Raw genomic sequence first — 19,716 nt, 5'->3', positions numbered from 1 at the left:
CCCCCAACATGTTTCTGTTTTGTTCCACAGAAACACAATACTTAGGGGCACTGCATGGGAGTCAGTTCCCGCTGCGCTCAGCTCTCTGCAACCTGAGCTGCTGAGAAGAGGCCCCATGCAATGGGTTTTATCCATCATCGCTTAACTGAAAGACGTGGTCTGGGAAATCAGCGTGGCATTTCCCAGGGGCTCATCCCAGCAGGACCATGGGCATAGATAGCCCCTCCTAGACTTCTTTCCATCTCAGACCCTCCCCCCCAGCTCCCTGGTGCTCCTTTTCTTTCTCCCTTTCTCCCCACCCCCAAACTTGGATGATGTGGCTGAGCCAGCTGCTGGGGATTCAGTTCTGTAGGATGCTGTCTCTGCATTGCTGTCATGGGTGCTCCGACGGCTACTGACCTGAATGGCTGCAGCTGAAGCACAGCTACACTTCCAACATCTGTCATTACTAAGAAGAGCTGGCAGACAGAGGAAAATGAGAGGATTAAAATATGTGGACATACAGATACAGCCTGGAGAGTGGTCACAATTCCCTTGAAGCCTGATAAAAAGGGCTTTTCCTCCTATCTTTAACCCCTTCCAAAGTGAGGTGCCCAGCACACTCCTGTTTCAGCAGAATGAGAACCGGCTCCATTAGTGGCATGGGGTTTGGAGGAGCCTGTCTGCCAACCAGCGCACAATGCATTGATCATTGAGCCTGGTATCAAAGAGCCTCCAGCTTCTTTGGCACATGCTTCATGCCTACTTTGCTCAGGGAATGAACAGTCTGCACCAAACCACTCCTTTCCAGCCTAATCCTGAACACTTCCTCCTCCATCCAGCTCCATCTCTTCCCAATGGAAACCAGTTCAAGTTCAGATTTGGGTCAGGATCCTTCCCATTCTCTCTCTGTGATGGGGGGTGCTGGGTTTTGGTTCACATCTCTAGCAGATCATCCACATGCTGAAGCTGAGTGCAAAAATCCCTTCCCAGGGAGTGTTCTGCTCTGTAGGCCAGAGGCATGGCAAAGTGCCTGTTGATATCAGTGAAAGGAAGAGAATGCACGTTTTCTTTGATCTCCTACTTGCTTTGTCTCTCACTCTCTTGCAAAAGTCTGGGTCTTGCAGAGTTGTCTGTCTTGATCTTTGGGAACCAGGCTTTCTTTGTAGCATATACTCACAGTCAGGAAGCTGGAGGAAAGGGGGAAGGTAAACTGTAGAGATCAGTAACAGAGGTGCAGGGATGCAGTTTCACTGATCTTGCCTCTTAGTGGTCCCTTAGCATCCCTATAGCATTTAGACGTTTTTGATGCACGATCATCATGGTAGCCAAGCATTTTACTATAGGAACATCCTACTGTGTCAAATCAAAGGTTGGCCTAGCCCAGTATCCTGGCCCTGACCACAGCTAATTGCACACGTCTAGAGAAAATGTAAGGAGAGAACAAGTGTGTATTGACATTTTTCCAATAGCCTATCCCTTCTGCTATAGCTAACAGCAACTTAAGAACTTCCTAAGCTAGAGACAGTGTCTTTATTTTTAATAGCTTTTGATGGATTTTTCTTCCCTAGGTTTTTATAGCCACTTTCTTAGCTCACGTTAACTTTTGGTATCAGCAGCATCTTTTGACTAGGAATTTCACTATTTACATGGATAAGGGGAAACTTGTCCATCTTTGTCTATCTTGAATCTGCTATCCAAGAGTTTCACACAATACCACCTATGTCAGTGGCAAAAAGAGTCATTCCCTGTCCACCTTCTCCAGGCCACTTGCTGTTTTGGAGATGTCTTAACCCTTAGCCTTCAGCCTTCATCTGCTAGCAACTCCCATTACAAAATACTGCATATCATGAGAACAGACCTAGGTTGTTGGAAAGCAGATGCCATTTTTGCCACTGTGACCCTCTTTACAGCTACCAATCAAAGGTTGCAGAACGACGCAGTCACAAATGCACAGAAAAAAGGAGAATGTATTTTTTTTTAAAATTCTTTATTTATAAAAAAGTACATTTTTTTCCACAGCTGAGCCACTATTGTTTTTTTTACAAGTAAAAGGAAGGGTGATGCAACACCCCTCCCACACAAATTATAACCATGAAAATGCCCCCCCCCCGGACCCCAAACAAACAAATTACAAAGGATGGAAAACAAAAAAACAAACAAAAATCATAAAAGTCCATTACATTATTATTTTTATTTTTTATTTTTTACAAAAGCACTTACAACACAGATTACCAAAAAAAAAAAAAAAAAGTGGGGTTGGAGTTGTTTGTCTGCCTGTAGTCTTTATTCCACAATGATAATTACAGCAAGAGGAAGAGGAAAAAGGGAGATAAAATCACTGGAGTTAAGAAATTATGTTTTATAAAAGGAAAGGCAAAAGAAAAGAAAAAACAGCTCCTCAGTGAGAGTACCTCCACCAACACCAGTCTATGCTAGTGGAGGATCTGACACCGCATGGTTGTTACATTCACCTCCAGGTAAATTACGTATGGAAAGTCACACTGGTCCGAGGTACAAACTCACTCTCCTGTCTAAGGCTTGGGTTTCCTTCCCTTGCTGGTGGACTGAATTGTTTCCTTCCCCCTGTTGCAGAAGGCAGCACCCCACATTCTGGCACCCCAGCCTTGGCTGTGCTCTGGTACCCTAGACCATCCCTATGTCTGTGCCAGCAGCCCCTGGGGAGAGGCCAGAGAGTTTTAGGAGTGATGGTGAGGCAGTGGTTGGACCTGAGGCCTTTGCACCCTTGCCTGCCCCAAGGCTTCCCCTGCCTGTCTCAAGGAGCTGCTCAGATTGACAGCAAATTGCATCAAATACGAAGAGCAGGGAAAGAGGGGGGTGAAATTGCAGGCTACGGGAAGGTAAAGTGCTCTTGTAAACCCCGCAGGATGAAGAACAGGTGCCAGTGCACATGATGCTGGCAGTGTCTCTTCTCCCCACGGGGGCCCACTGCCCACAGCCCAGCAAACAGACCCGAAAAACTTCAGTGCTACAACAGGAGCGGTTGTGAAGGTGGGAACTTACAGTGAATTTTAACCTCCTGGCAAAAGGCTACAACCTGCCTCACTGCTTCTCCTCTTAGAACAAAACAGGTCTGGGATCCCCCCACCCCATTTACACAGTATAAAACCTCAGCTTTGTGCAGCCTGCAGGCATGAAACATTTGCCCTTCACCCACACTGAGCTGGGCAATGGGGTTTTCTGCTCCATCCTTTGAGCATAATAGCCAGTGCCTGAAACTCGGAAAATCTCTCTGTGAGTGTGCATGCTTGTGTTTGGGAAAGAAAAGCAGCAAAGGAGAGCAGCAGCTCCCGTTCTAATTGCATTCCCTTCTCTAATTGCTTGAAGATCAATCTTTGGAATCTCTCTCTCTCTAACCCTCAGTGATGTCTGCTGAACAGTTGTGTTTCTTTTTTGACTCAACATCAGGAAAATGCCTCCTTTTGTCCCCTATGTCTTTGCAATCAATTTGGTGCTACCATTTCAGTTTGTTTGATTTTTTTTTACTAAGAAATCTTTGGGATTTTTTAAAATATTTTTTTTTTCCCCTGGTTGAACTCAAATTATTTAACAACAGGGGAAAAAAAATATCTGGTAATTAAATAAGGGAAAATAACATCACTAGGGTGAATTGTAATGAATAATCCTAGAGATAAGCCGTAGCAGGAAAACAGCTGGGGTGTCTTTGTTCATAAACTACAGGCTTGTTTTGGGTTGTGACACAGATGCATCTGCTTCAGTACAGCTCTGCACATACACACAGGAAAGGAGCTGGGGGTTCGCCCCAAATTCACCTGCATCTTCTTTCCTGAGATACTGGTGAGACCCAGAGCAGTGTACCACAGGGCTCACTTTGACCTCCCTCTCATGTGCCTGTTCAGCTTCCACATCCGCCCAGCTTTTTCTTGAGGTACCACAAGTTTTGCCTCAAGTTGCCATCCAGGATCAGGGCTTGGGAAGGGAAAAGCACCACGCTGGTATGTCTATTGGCAAGAAGCCAGCAAAGGGATCTGGACAATGATCCCTTCAAATGGACGAATGGCAACTGGCTGTGCCTCTGAGGCACTTTGCTGACACCCAGTCCCCAAGCAGTGTGACGGCACTTCCCAGAAAGCCAACTCAGGTGTAACTAATGCAACACACCAGTTCAGGTCCAGTGTAAAATGGGGCATTTCCTGGAGAGCATCAGCTCCCCAGCACCTAGGCAGAGAGATGGCCGACACTGTGCCAACAGCAGGTGCTGGGAACAGGGACAGGGACATGCTCCACCCTGACCAGAGGGGTAGCCTGGGGGTGCCCACCCCGCCCTCTGCGGATAGCTGTGAAGCAGGGACAGCACAACAAACAGCTTCCACCTCCCAACTGGAAGCTTCTGCTTGCTCTCTGCTGGGTCCCTTAGAACCTCTGATGAAAGGGGGGATGGAGAAGCAGGGGATTTTTCATTTGAGGCAGCCTGAGGGTCCCTTGGAGAGGTGGTTCAGCTGGTTAGCTCATGTGCGCAGCTGTGAAAAGTGTGTCACCACTGAGTATCAGCAGCTTGACTCCAGCCTGCCAGAATCTGGCCCATTTCGAGAAAGGGACAAGTGACACCATCCCCCAAGGAAAGAACAGATTGCCCCTCTGCCTTCCCTCAGAGCACTGCAGGGTGAGTACTGGGCTGTCCCCAGCACCTTCACTCCCCTGCAGAACCTTCCAGGAAGCAGGATGCACACTGTCCTTAATTTGACGTCTCTACTGAGCTCACCTTCACATTCAGGTAGAGACAGGTACCACTTCATCCTGATGCTGGTGGAAAACCTGATCTAAATACATTCAAGGGCCTCCTCAGAGCCATTTAATCCAGAAAAGGGAGTGATGCTATTACTGGATCAAAACGGCTCTCAGATGAACCATCTATCTGAATCTTTTCCCCACTCTTCTTTTTAATTCTACCTTGCTATGGATCAATGGCTAATCACTTGGCTAATTACCACCCCAAGAGTCTCTTGGCCAATTAGCTGACCTTGCAAGGGACAGCAAGAAGCAAGTCACTGCAGAGAGGTGGCATTTCTCTATGGCTGTGGGGGTAATTTCACCAATGGAGTAATGCTGAAGGGTCCAAGGATGAACCTTGAACTTGTAGGATACCTCACTGCTGTGCCAGGCAATACTGTCTAAGGATCTTCCACTCCAGGCTTGCCCAGGTTCTGGATAAAAAATAATCATTTGACACCTCTTCTGAACCACTCTGATGAGCTAAGTGGCCAAGCTCTTTCCTAGACTTGTGCTGGTGCAGTACTGGGGAGTAAAAAGTGTGATGGAGAAGAAAGAGAACCGTATAGAGGCTCTAGCTTGAAAATACCATATTGCTCTGCTATCTCCTCCTCTTTCTGAGTCCCACGTTTTTTTTGAGCCCCCATTCAGTTAACTATGTATACTGTGTGTGCTCGGGCACTGAATAAGCCAAGGAGGCTACATCTCCAAAAATGACACCTCTAAGTACAAAGCTAATAACTATCAAAGCATATTTCTTAGGACTCTCTGTTCATATTTCCTGCAAGCCATACCTTAACTCAGGAGCAGCCATACTGTCCTGTCCTCTCCCAGGCCTGTCTGCTCCATTTGCAATGCTTTGTACCTTTGGTCTTTAGGACACAACTTCACTGTGGGCTCAGGTCCTGCAGTGCTGTGGAGAGTACAGTGTGAATTTGCCAGATCAGATCAGTGGCCCCTGCCTGTGACTAATGCAGAATACGAAAGAATCGCTGCTGGACCCTAGAGATGTTATAAAAGGTTGTTTTCTTCCAAATCCAGCTCCTCGCAGTATGTATCTGTGCTGGGGGAAATTTGCAGAGGAAGGTCTGTGCCACCAATTTCCACTCTGTGCTTGGTCATGGACTGCTCAGAGTTTGGTGTTGGAGACATTGTCACAACCCTTTTTAGAGCCTAGTTGTTAAATTCAGATCTAAAGGATTATTCACCTGAGAGATGGACTTTGTTGAGAATTATCTCTGAGCCACAAACTGTGCAGGCTCTGCAGCACACCCCATGTTAACATTAAATCAAGCTGTGGCTAAGGTACAGTGCTCAGAAATGCTGCTCTGTCCGGATCTAGATTACAGCGTTCACACTTTGGGGAATTAAAACCCTGTGGATGCTGTTATCCCAATGCACTGGAGGGAAGTCATTCCCTCTACAGGTTTACAACCACTCCTAATAATCAGCCCCTGCTTGTAATCAGAGATATAGAGAGATGTTCGAGATTTCATTTCCTTTACTGGGGGGTTGCTTGGTTGCAGGGTGCTCCTCGTGTCAGTGGACGGACACAGGAATGTTTAGCCATATTTTTTAAGGTTCAGCCCGAGCGATCCCAAGAGAATCTTTTTCTGCCCTGCTTTGAGAGGACATGAAGTGGCGTTCCTGTGGCATCTGGCTGTTCTGCCAAAAGCCAGGAAGTCTGAAGGGCTGGCAGGAACAGCAGAAAGATTACAGCGTAACAACTGGATTTCCCACTCTCCTACACCACTAACACGTAAGAGCAAGCTACAAACTGTAGATGGCTGAGGCTGAGCTTCATATTGTCTGGACCAAGGAAAGCATTAGAGGCTGCCTGGATCAGAGATCTGACCTTGACTCATCTGCGTGGGTCTGACTCTCCACCCTCCCTTTTGTATCAGGATAACTGCTGGATGCTATAGAACAAAACCCAGTGGGTAAGGCAGGAGGAGAATTAGTTCTGCTATTTTTAGATATGCATGATAATACAGCTCAGAAAACTGGGGATTTCTTTTCAAACAAAAGATTTATTTGTACATCAAATAAAAAAAAACAAAACAAAACAAAACAAAACTAAAACAACAACAAAAAAAAACACACAAGAAGAAAAATAAGCCCCAACCCAGTGAATCTAATTTGGATATGGTCAGTGTCAGACAGAGGGCCCTGAAGTCTGGAATCCCATTTATCCACAGAGCAGAGATAGCAGCAATCCAAGCCTCCTCATCACAATGCAATGGCTCAAGGGAAGGAGGACGAGATCAATACCCCAGGCTTGCTCCCTCCTGCCCTGTCTACCAAGCCTTTGCTTAGAAGAGGGATGTGATATTGAAAAAGTGGCAATCAATGCAAACTAAGCAATATATCTAATGGCTGGGGTTGTTGCTAGGAGAGTTAGAGAGAAGCACCCCCATGCTCTGACACCCCCCCCCCAAAAAAAAAAAAAGTGTAAACACATGACAATTAAGTCTTAGTGGTATAATAAAACATAGAGGCCTGATCCTGTACTGAAGCCCTCAAAGAGACTGGATGGTATGCTGGAAGATCAGCCCTGCTGGGGTCTGCAGGCCAGAGCTGAAGGCAGTGAGTTTGTGGCAGACGCGAAGTGGTATCGGTTGGTCCCCTTCCCCAGGCAACAGCAGCAAGGTGTGTGCACAGCACTGTGCACAACTGTTGTGCCAGAGTTAACTTCTCTGTGGCTGGTACTAGCAACAACAACAGCAACAAGAACAAGAAGAGCCAGCATTTCTCTGAGCCATCACAGGGGAAAAAGTGTCAGCAATAAATACTCCTTTTCTTTCTTTTAAAAGAACACTCAAAGAAAGACAGAAAATGAAAAGCCAGGAAATAATAAATTGTAGGAGAAAAATGGCAGCTCTGTTTCCCTGCCCTGCTATCAGCCCATGCACCTGGGGTTTGTTCTAGGGCTTTTTCTCCCCCCTTTCTCTTCATTTTCCTTTTATTGAGTCATTAAAAACTAAGAGTGGATCTTCCCAGGCGTGCAGTGGGCAATGGGAATGCTACCCAGACCCCACCGAAAAGAAAGTGATTAGGAAAAAAAATAAATCAGTTCACATGATAATGGCACCTATGTTTCCATTGCCATAAGCTTTCCTGGCCTCTGTCCTTCTATGGACAGCCCACTTGACCCCCTCCCAAGGTTAAAAAAAAAACAAAGAAGACAACATACAAACAAATTCCAGTGTTTCAGGGGTGCAGAAGTGGGAGGAGGAACCTCCAGGAGGGAAGTGGGGCTGAAGGGCACTCTGAGACATGAAGACACAAACAGAGTGTAATATACAGGCTGGGCAACAGTCGTTAAAGCAAATAGTAACACCTAAGCCACCGACCAATACAAACACCACAGAAGGGGACGAAAGTCGTCAAGAGAAATTAAAAAGCAAAACCAAAACCGAGAAAATAATTACCCAACCTCCCACCTCCCGTACGCCCCAAAAATGATCTGTAAGCAAAGCTGCCCTCCCTCCCCGCTCGCCCCAGCCTGCCCTTCCTGCCAGTGCTGGAAGCGTCCAAAGTCTCTGCTGAGCGCCTGGGGATGGCCGGGGGCAGGCATGCGTGTGCGGGGGTGAGCGTGCGTGCAGTGTGTGTGCAAGCGGCCGTGGCACGCTCGGCCCCGCTCGGCAGTGATGCAGGGGGAGTGGGAGGGCATCACTAGTGTGTGTGTGTGTGTGTGTGTGTGTGTGTAGCGATGGGGTGCTGAGCTACACGTACCACTCCTTTTTGGAAATAAAAGATCCGTCGTTCTGTGAGACCATGTTCTCCGCTATGTCAAGCTGCTCGGGGTCGTACTGGAAGCCGAGTGTCCTTTCATCGTAAGGTTCGGGGTGCGCCTCCCCCTCATCTACTGTGAAGTAAGGCCGCTTAGCATCCTCCTCGTATTTGTTAGGGCCACCGAGCTTGCGCTCACCTCCCGCATCGTCGTCCTCATCTTCATAGGTGCTGCCGCCCAGTGGGCCCGGCTTCTTCTCGTCATCTGAGTCGTCAGGGTACTGGAGGTTTTGGGCCATGGGGGGGTGATGCTGCGGGATCCCGGCCTTGCTGTAGCCATTGCCGTACACATGCTTCTTTGTGCTGTAGTCACCCTTGAAGGTGTGACGCCGACGCCGGAGTACCACAAAGAGCACCACGGCCACCACCAGGACCAGCGAGACTCCTCCCACTATGCCCCCAATCACCGGTGTGGGGATGTTCGGCTGCACCATGGATTTGCGATCATCAATTGGAGACGGGGTGTAGGGAAATTCTGGGTAGGAAAAGACAGATGGAAGGGGGAACAGTGTCAAACCATGCGGAAACGCGCCCTCCCTCCATGCTTTCATTACCATTTTTGGGGGGGTGAGGGGGCGGGAAGATGAGGGTAAGGAACAGGGAAGGGAAAAACTAGGGAAAGGGGAAAAGGGTGCATCCTCACAGGGGTCAGCGCACAGGAGCTCTGCCTTAGCAAGGGGAATGCAGCGTGCCGTGCCAAGCTAGCCAAGCCTCATGCAGGAGCCCAGCAGGCTGAAAGCAGTGTTTCCCTCCCCACCCCACCTGGTTTCTCCAGTCGTGCTCAGATCCCACAAGCCCAGTGCCTTGAGTCCAGATGCTTTCTGTTTTACTGGGTGACATTTCAGGTCCAGTTTACCAGAGCATACTGACATCCCCAAGGTGCTCCTGCCGGGGAGTGAGACCCAAACCTCATCCGACGGTGGGCACTGGCACACAACTGCTCCTGTAGATGCCATGCTAGACCCACCAGCTTTGTATCCCTCTCTTAGCATCCCAGCCCGACTTGACCCCAACCAATCTAGGTTGAGCCAGAAGGCAGCAGCCTTCTGTGTGTGTGTGAAGTGATCTCCCTTCTCACCCACCCCACAAGTGATCTGTGGCTGCACGGTGCTGCTCAGGGTCACAGCTGGCTCCTGAACCCGCTTGCTGACCCAGCCATGCTCTGCAGCACTGGGACACAGACCTCCCACTGTTTTCTTTTTCTTCTGCTATTACTGTGGCCAGCATAGTGCCACTACTCATGCTAATCTTGTTCCTACGGTTACCCTGACCTATTTAAAAAAAATAAATAAATCAAAAGAGAAAAAGAGAAGAGATGAGAAAGAAGCTCTCTTCTCTTTCATTCAGTTCAACACCTACACTTCAGCACAGATGAAGTTTGATCCAGGACTTAAATCAACCTTCCTAACACTCCCTGGGCACAGTTACAGCCCCCAGCCAAACTTAGCTTTCACACACAGCCTGTTGAGCATCCATGTCCACGAGGCATCAAGCACCACATGGTTGTCTCAGTTCTTCACCTGCCTCTGAATTTAGACAGCAGGTGCCTGATTAATGACCCCTAGCAGCTTTGCCCACACACACACCATGCTCAGACCCCTCACACGTTTTTTTCCACCCCCAAGGCCCGTCTGCCAGTCCTGCTCATAGCTGCAAGCCTTTATTGCTGCTCTGGAGCCTCCTGGCCCTCACTTTTTAACCTGGCAGCCAAGGAGAGGTACAGACCAACTAGGAATCTCAGCATGCCCTCCCATAAGATCAGGCAGGATGGTATGATGGGGAAGGAAGGGCTCAAAGGCAGCAAATTCAAATGGGATATGAGGCAGAGTCTGTTTCCTGCCCCCTCTTTGTGTACCCGAAGGGCTGCCTGCTGCTGGCAGCCACATTTCTGCATTAGGGTAGGAAGCCCTGAACAAGATGGAGCTGGGCAGGGAGTGGGTTTCCCTGCAGCACAGCTTAGCCCAGCCACTAAGGAAGAGGGGAGAAGAGAGCTTCCCCTGAGCAGAGGCAGTCCTGAAACAGCTGCAGATTTTGCACAAGAGTACTGAATTGGAGCAATTGCTGGCCTGATCCTTGCAGCATAAACATTTTGCTTGTGCCTGAGAGCTATTTCATTCCTGCCTTTCCTGAGACATCATCCCCAAAACAGCATGGCTGTTTCTGCAGTGCTGACTTGCCTTGAGCAAAGCTTTACGAGCCTGAAACCACACACAGAGCAGCACACTGGACAGAATGGGCTGGGGGACAGGCAGATGGAGGGGCTCCCTGCTGCACTCAGAACGAGGAGCAAGATACTGTGCAGGCAGGAGCCAGCATCCCTTTCCAAAAGCAGCCTTCAGAGTGGGAGTAAGGGCATGTATTTCAGTATAGGGAGCTGGGTCTGGGTTCTGGAAAGCCAAAACCACATGTTGCATCAACAGAAGGCTTGTCATAGCCAGCTGCTTAATGCAAAACCTCTCTGCGGAGACAGCAAGAAATGTCACGTCCATCCCCTGGTAGTCCTGGCTGATGAGGGCTCAGCCTCAACCACACAAACACCCACAAGGCTCTGTCTACCCCTGCCCATGCCACTTCCCCAGGCCTGCTCCTTGCCATCCCAGCCTCTGCAACCCTGTGGTGCCCAGTTCCCAAAACTGTGTACAATGCAGGGGGTCCACCTGGAGCTTAAGTGGGTGCAGAGAAAGACCAGCAAGTAGGCTCAGACCCCAGGGGCCATATCTTTTATTTTCCCCCACCCGAGAGCTCTGATCTGAAGCCTCTTCCTACCTTGCTTTTCCCCACAGCAGATTTTGTGCATGGACTGGGGGTCCCAATACCCCACCCTGAAAAGACCCAGATATGGTGTGCATGCTGGCTGCATGGTCCCTAAAGCCATACTGATCCCCTCTGCCTCCCACCTCTGGCAAACAGATTTGAGAGGGGAAGTCTGTGCATAATTTCAAAAGGAGTTTGGCCCACTTTTCTATGAAAAGCCTCAGCAACAGCCCAGGTTGGACGCTTGAAGTGAAAGGGGAAATGTTTTTCTACCTTTCTCATATATATTTATTTTTTTCCTGCCCTTTGTGCTGCCCGCCCCTGAGATAGCACTCGCCTACACACCACCCCCCTGCCACTGCCAACGCCGTGGACATGAAAACTAACATGCTGCTGTGTTGGATTTCACACGTCGTTCAGGGAAGGAACTATTTTCTGCTTAGATCCCATCCCCATCCTCCTCGCAGTGGCCCAGTTCCCATGCCAGAGAAAACAAAACCAAACTGTGGGAAGAGAGGGAGAAGATGGGAAGATCGCAAGCCAGCAGCCGACACCGTCCCCTCCCTACCCATGCCATTTCCTCCCCCCTCATCCTCCCACCGCTCTCCCCTGGAGTGCGGACAAGAGACTAGTGAGTGGCTCGGGGGATGCGGTGGGAGGACGGAGACAAACGAGGCAGACAGGACAAGACAGGCCGCTCCGGAGCGGGGCAGGCAGCTGCCCGACATCGCCGCGGGTCAGTGGCACAGACCGCCGCTGGCTCCAGAGCCAGGCCGGGCACTGCTGGAGCCCCTCTGCTCAGCGAGCAGCAAGCCCGGGCTGAGCTGGGAAGGGAGGGGGGTCCCTGGCCTGGGCTGTGCCCCGGCAAGCCTCTGCCTTGCCCCCCACTTCACGAGGGCAGGTGGTGAGCGGGCAGCAGCGTCCTCCCCCGTGCTTCCCCCCGCAGCTTTTTGGCCTCCCCCAGCCCTGCCGCAGAGCCAGGCTCTGCGGGGATCCCCGCGCCCCACAGCTGCTGGGCACAGCCTGGCACGCCTGCAGCCTACGGCCACAGTGCCCTGGCGTTCAGCAGCCAGGTTAATTAATTAACGCCTCGGGACAGGTCCAGTTCTCAGCGGGTGACGCTCTGCACGCATCCACTGCTGTCAGCCCCACAAAGGGGGGATTTACCCCGCTGCCCACCGAGCTGCGTGTCTGGGGTGCGAAAGAGAGCAGCACCGCAGCCTGAGGAGAGAGGGGAAGTGTGGGAAAAGGATCCCCTTTTTGTGTTCGAGGGGTGCGTGAAATTTCTGGAAACTGGTGCGAGGCCTGAGCGTGCTGGGGGCCCCATGTGAAAAATCCATTAGGAAGAGTCTGGAGAGAATTAAAGCCACTGTGAAAAGTGGACTGGAGAAACAGGAGATAGCAGAGTGGAGAGAGGGGGAACAAGCTAGGCTTTAATGCCAGCATAAAAAGCCTCCCCCCCGCCTGCTACCCCCCAGTTCTCATAAAAAGAGGGAGTGCTGTATGAATAGAAATTAAAGCAGCAACACTATCTACTCGCTGCCTGGCTCTGCCAGCTGTTGCATTCAGCCCAGCTTCCTGTCCCCATGCCAGGAGTTGGACCTCTGGGGCAGCAGCTGGGAGTCCAGGGAGACGGGGGGTCGCCCTGGGCTTCACTCTGGCACACAGCCGAGCCTTCAGGTTCCCTTTGATCACTCCATGCAAGGCAGAGGGCTCCGAGCATCCCAGCTCCTACCTCCCTGCTGCAGCACCCTGCCACTGCAGAGACAAACAAGGCGTTCCCCATCACAAGAGTGGCTTCAAAAATGCACGTTTTAAAAATCACATCTTTCTTTTAAGGTCTGGTTTCCAATAAAAATGAGATATATGCAAATCATCTTGCCTGTCCATCAATCCCTTATCTAATGCTTTTTGAACCTGCTGGCCAATTTCAGTGCTATCTGACAGAAGAAGAACGAGCCAAAATTATCCCTATCATAAAACTCTTGGATAGAGCTGGAGTGGGATCCCTGGCAGAGGTGGGAGCTAAACCTCATTAGACATCAGAGAACCCACAGACACAAGAGGCTGCTCCCAAGGGCAAGAAGGGCCCAGATCAGAAAAAGCGTATCTTTAGACAGCAAGTAATTCTTCTATGATAGGCAGATCCACAGGAAACAAGCTTTCAAAAGCCCTTCTGCTCATCACACCGCTTAGATATTTTAAAAGATTCTATTTCCTGTGGACGCATTTTTTCTTGAAGTCACATTTCCATCCTTTTCCCTTCAATCATAAGGGCTAAGAAAAAACTCAGCACCAGCTGAGATTCTCCCTGTAGCCATGGGCATTGAGGAAAATGTCAAACTCCATGAGAAATTACCTTCTGAACATGTGTCAGCCCAAGCTGCTCCTTGCATGAAGCTCCACCAGAGGAAGACTCTGGATTTCCTTCTGCCTTGCAAAATCAAACATCTGCTGCAATGGGAAGCATTTGGCCAGCTCTAGCCAGGGCAAGCAGCAGCTCTGGGGAGGAACAGGAACCTTAATTCCAGTGGGTTCATGGAGCTTCCCAGTTGTCAGATGGCCTCAGCAAATACAGTGGTGATCACGTGGGGGTTTTTAAGAGACAGAATTCTGATGGCAAATTTTCCCTGCCAGTGCAGTCCACACCAAATTACACCAGGACTTTGACTGACTCTGTTACAGACGTATGCATGAGGGAAGATAGGGAGATACCTCTGGACCTGCTTCAGACCAGACAGGGCTGCAATTGGAGAAACCTGTAGCACTGCTGTCCTTTTTCCTTCACAACAGCCCTTGCATGCCCATCTCCGGCTTCAAGTGATCCTGCCTTTTCCCCTCCTTTCCAGGGATTTCTGCTCTCCTCATGAGGAGTGGGGCAGGGAGGAAGAGGAGGCGGTGGGAGTGGAAAAACCACTGGCAACTAATCCAGAAGTTTAGCAGCTGCCACTGGCATTTCAGAGTGTGACGGCTTTTAGGCCAGATGCCAAACGTGTCTTAAGTTTTAATCTCTCTGTCAGGTCACCTATCGCTTGTCAATCAAGCACTGCTCCCGCAGGGGCCATTGGCACAGATGCCATCAGACAGGATGCAGCAGACATTCCTACCCACCATCCGGAAGATTAGCATCAGACAGATCCCCCAGGCTTGCTCCTCTTTAGCCCCTGGCCTTACGTCCTCCCACCTAAAGCAGCCACAAGCACTTGCTGGTGCAGCATGGCACAACCCTGGCCAGTGGCTGGGCTTTGGGCTCAGATTTAATGCTTCCCAGAACGAGCTTTCTCTTGTATTCTGAACCTTAGCAAAGGCCTGCTGCCGCATGGCAGAGGGCTCCAGTGAGCCCCATGGGATGTTTGCAGTGACCTTGCTGGGACAATATCACTGGTGGTGCATAAATAACTCCCTGCTGCAAGCCAAGCAAACAGGAGGTGGGGCGTCAGCCCATGCCAGCCTTTCCTCCCCTCCACAGCCTGTAGCATATCCAAGGCCAGGGCTGAAAAGCCGCCTGCCCACAGGCCGGCACGTCCCTGGACAGGGAACGGCACGGACTTCCCGTCCTCACAGGGTATCTGCACATTATGTCCTGTCTTCTGGAAATCCAGGGGGTGCAGAGGTGGGCAAGCAACAGGGGGAACCTGCAGTATCCTGGAGGAAAAGACCCCTTCCTGGCCTCAGGAAACAGGTGGGAGTCCTGCAGCAGAGAGGTTGATAGTGGTCACTACCTCAGCACAGGCTCTGCTCTTCCTGCTCCCCCAGCTCTAGCACTCTGAGTGTCATTCAGTTTTGATGTTTGCCTGGCGCTTGAAGACCCACGGGGAGAAGAGATGTTTTAACATCTTTCTCTTCATGCTTCTTCTGGCTGAAGCCAGTACAGAAGTGCATGAATGTCCCCCTGCATACACGCAAAATGTGTATGTACACACATGCACAAGGGCCAGGGTCTGTATATGCACTGCTGCACACAAGCCCAGAGAGCCAAGCACACGTTCATAAACACATGCATATTCACACATGCCAATGCAATGATGCTCTTGTGTCCTGCATGCACACGTGACTTTGCAGCAGGGCATCCCTGTGCAGGCATGCCAGGATGCAGATTGGGCTCACACATATGTGTGCATGTATGTGACCAGCTCCCTGTGCAGGACCACCACACCTGTGTGCAGGCACAAAGGGACACGCATGCAGTCTATAACCACAGCCTTTTATTATGTCACCCAACCGCCTGTAATAAATAGTTACACGTCACACTACATGGCTTGGCTGTGACTGACAAAGGTCCTGCAAGGCAGGAGAAGCTATTATAGGAACAGATTGCTGGAATAAAATATTAAATTTCCACTTATCAATCTCTTTAATGCGCTATAACTCTAATAGAAGTGTTCAACCTTCTGCCTTTGAACAAATCACCCTCCCCATGACAGGGGGCTGAACTAGCCCTGCACTCCTACTCTCTGGAGCTGGTGCTGGGACGAAGGATGCTGGGTGGCAGAAGGGAGGAGGTCTGCACCCGGGGAGACAGGAGAGGGAAAAGCCGCTGCAGGGTTTTCTCTGCATCAGCTTTCTGTTTTTTTTTTTTCTCCCAAGGCTGGCTGCTCTCTAGATTGAACTCCATTTATTGCATGCAGCTCTTGAAAGAGGTTTCGTGGTCCACTGACAATCCCTAAATTGCCTGCAAGACCCAAACAAATGTACCTGTAATAGCTGAGCGAGGACGGCTGAGCCCTCCCCAGCATGGTCTAATCGGTCCTTAGGGAGAGCTGGATAAACATATTCAGATCCCATGAATTATTAAAAGCTTTTTTTTTAATGCGGTGAATGCCTGGCCTAACGGGTTGGCTGCTAATCCCTCCTAGCAGGGCAGCTGTGGGTGTGCCCTTCCTTCCCTCTCATTTAACCTCAACCCCACAATTTGGATCTTTGGGAATAAATTGAGATTACAGGCAGGCAGACATCAACCCAAACTCACTCCCCAGAAATCCTGCCAGTCCCCGCTTCCCTTGCTAGCACTGCGCCGACTGAGCATGAGAATGATGCTCTACCAGTCCCCTGAAAAAACACCAGGAAGAGAGACGTTTCCCAAAGGCCAGAGGGAGAACCCGCAGACCCTTGTCCCTAAAGGAGCCTGTGCCCGTGCAGGCGAGCTGGTGCAGCCCGCCCAGGCTGCAACGCTATTGTGGCACTGAGATAGATAAAACACTGGCAGGTGACAGCAGAAAATATGAAGAGAGGGCTCTATCTGGTGTTTGTGAACAAGCATTCTGACACTGCAAGAGATACGTGGTGGTTGGATAGACAGAACAACAGCAAGAAATGGACATACAAGCTATGCAGAAATGGAAAATGAGACACGGTGAAGAGAGTCTGTTCCTCTCTGTCTTCTGCAATACCTATCCCACCTCCTTCTCTGCGACTGGGGACTGAGCTTGGAGGATCTTTCCCTTCAACCACTGTTTCAAATGTGACCTGAGGTGCTAGTTACTGCAGGGGATGGTCTTCTATTGCTGATGGGAAGCAAGACTGCTCAGTTTGTATCAGGCAGTTGCCTGCACTGTCCCAGAAACACAGTGCCTTTGGTGGCAGCTCCCATGAAATGGCCAGTGGCTGAACAGCTTGTGGGCATGACCTTCCCCCAGCTTCGGGCATTTGGGCAGGGCGGGTATCTGTGTCCTAAACAAAGAGCTTTGTTATTGTGGTGCCTTTCATTGGCAAATGAAAAATCCCCCAGAGAAAAGCATATACCAGGAACAACTCAGCAGGCAAGGATCCAGGACAGGAGGTGTGAATTAAAGGACTGCTACAATGATAATGATCATAAATAAATACTTGGTAATTAGCATCTAATTAGCACATCCCATCCACTGACCTCCAAGCACTTGGATAGAGGAAGATTAGTCTGGTTTACCCATGTTACAGAAGAGGGGAACTGCAGTGGTGAGGGTGCCAAACACAGTGTTATTGCTAATTTCAGGAGGTCAGCTGCCTGGCCCTTGTCTTTTATGCTTGCTCAGCACTTAGCACTGTAGAGAGTGGGGGGGGGTGGGTGGGGGCAGGAGCTCTGCCCCTCTGAGAAGCTCATTTCATCACTCTCAGGTTAGACAACTCCTCAAGGACTCAGGTGGCTCAGAGAGGTGGCCTGCTATCAGAACAGCTAGCGCTCTGATTTGCCTCAGGCTGGGCAGCAGGAAGGGCTGACATCCCTGGGAACCTGTCCTGTATTCCCCATGCCTTGGGAGCCCCCGGTGCACCTCACTGCCCTTCCAGCTCACAGGCATTTGCTATCTGTGGTATTTGCAGGACACAGGCAGCCAGCTTCTCTCCAGCTCACTCGGCTACAGTCACCGTCCCGCTGCTCTCCCCAGGGAGAGCAGGTCTGGAGCTACAACACCCCACGGTCCCTGCTGTGAGCCCAGATGGAAGAGTGGCCGTGTGCCGTGGTTTGTGCTGCCCACCTGGCAATGGCCGGGGGGCCAGAGGGGAGCCAGGCAAGTCACCCCAGCTGCCAGGCATGTCTCCCAGGCAGGCAGTACTGCTTCATCACAGTCGCTCCCTCCTCTGTCCCCAGAGAGCCTGGAGCTCATTGCAGCGTGCCAGTGCTCCATCTCACTACTGCAATAAGTACTTCCATCTCTCTTGTGAGATTCACAGCTTGTCATTAACCCTCTGATAAACAAATCACTCCTTTTACCCCAAAGGAATGGGGTAAATTTCCCTTCCTAGCTCTCAAAGCACCAACAGCCACTTTTCCCCTTTGGTGATGCCTTGCAATTCCACCTTATCTCTCTGAAATCAGGCTATTACTGCATGTTATTTATTCTCTTTAACCTGTTCCTTGACATCACTTTCTCTTCCTGACACAACCTAAGCATATCCACATCTCTTCCTCACTCCTGTGGCTACAGGCTACACAAACTCCTTCTATCTCATATGACGTCACATATCATCACTTCCCATTGTCTGCATCCTGTGATGTTATTCCTTTCTGGAGCCCAGACAAAGCTACTTAAGTGCTCATGGCCTCTTGGTAATCTGTGGCAGCCAGGTGAGCAAGTGCACAGAGAAACACTGGAAGGAGCACAAATGAAAGATCATGAGAATTGCCTAACATCATAAACACCAAACATCATCCTGAACAAATGACTCATCCATCTCATGCTTTACTGCCTCAGTGGCAGTCTATATTCTCATTCGACTCTTTCTTCTACCTTCTAACAAATATCTCCCCAACATGTCTTTGTTTTTAACATGTCCAGTGCTCTCTCTGAATCCAAAGCAGAAGACAAGGGGGAAACAAATTGAACGTATCTTGGTGTAAGAAAGAAAAAGACAAGAGGAAAGGAGAAAAAATCCAAGACAAACCAGTGCAAAACCAGTGCAAAGAACTTCACTGCTCCCTTTGCATCATGAAACTCCCCACCCCTAGGAGACACATGTGATTAAGACAGACATTAAGGAGATGTAACTGACTGGTAGTTGTCAGCTGCTCACACTCTCCTCACCCCACCTTCTCCTCCTCTTCTGTCTTTCAAAGCACATCAAGTGTTTTCCTACCTGTGACATTGACTTCCACCAAGCCCGACCGTGTACCAATGGCGTTCGAGGCCTCACAGATGTAGGTGCCAGCCACACTGTAGGAGACAGGCCCTTTAAAGTAGATGGTGTTGTTCTGGATTTCCACACTCCCTGGCAGAGTCCCGTTTGGCCTAGGAGAAACAAAGATCGTGGTTGACCCCAGAGATAACACTCAGTAGAGTCAAGCAGTATTGCAGAGGTGACACTGACATGTTGGTTCTGCACTGGCCCTTAGGCAGCTCCAGAACCTGGTGGTGCTGGCTGGAAAATACCCATTAATATAGTCAGCCTTGAAACAAAACCCTCAGTGTTACAAGAAGGATTCAGTAGAGTGGCTCCAGGGTAAATCCAGTGCACGATGAGAATCAGGTTCTTTACACATATTGGGTTTTTTTCCTCTTCTCTGTGATTACAAGGGAGATTGGACTTATTTGGGTCACATACAGCCCCCTGGATTCAGCTAACGGGATGTACAACACTTTCAGTCTGTGTTCTCCCCTATCCAGAAAACAGACTCAGAGCCTTAAAGTGGTTCATTTTCCAGCACAAGCCCTGAGTAGATACAAGCTTAGGGTAAGATGGCCAGGCCACACTTTTGTTTCGGGTGGCTCACCTTTAGCAGGCTCATCTTCAGAGTGTTCCTCCATCCCTGACTTCCCATTTGATGGAAGATACAGGAATGGAACACCAACCTGACCCTGCTTTACTACAATTTCCTGCCCATGTAACTCTCCCGGGCAGCTGATCAGCCAGTGTTAATTGCAACTCAAGCTTGAGTAAAACGGTGCTGATTTAGAACCCTGCCATCTATGTCCTGCCCATGTCAGAATAGGCAGGTAAGTGTGAAATGGAATAATGCAAAACTAA

General features: G+C 49.9%; 1 protein-coding gene across 4 annotated transcripts in view; it reads right to left on the bottom strand.

Annotated features, from left to right (window-relative positions):
- The window catches only part of NECTIN1 (nectin cell adhesion molecule 1), a 107,889-nt gene that overhangs the window by 34,034 nt on the left and 54,139 nt on the right, over nucleotides 1-19,716 (bottom strand). For 3 of the 4 annotated variants that reach the window (XR_004407892.2, XM_032998256.2, XM_032998258.2), the window contains exon 5: nucleotides 18,829-18,980. Coding sequence is in view for 3 of the 4 variants with exons in the window: in XM_032998256.2 (XP_032854147.1) it covers nucleotides 18,829-18,980 (152 nt within the window). In the remaining variant the exon portion in view is untranslated. Of the gene's footprint in view, nucleotides 1-2,190; nucleotides 8,999-18,828; nucleotides 18,981-19,716 lie in introns of those variants that run through there. The other variant, XM_032998257.2, reaches the window with a different exon arrangement.

This window comes from Tyto alba, unplaced genomic scaffold, assembly GCF_018691265.1.
Source record: "Tyto alba isolate M040663 unplaced genomic scaffold, T.alba_DEE_v4.0 Super-Scaffold_32, whole genome shotgun sequence".
NCBI classification, from domain to species: domain Eukaryota; kingdom Metazoa; phylum Chordata; class Aves; order Strigiformes; family Tytonidae; genus Tyto; species Tyto alba.
The sequence above is the reverse complement of the archived record's forward strand: the minus strand, read 5'-3'. Positions and strand labels throughout refer to the sequence as shown.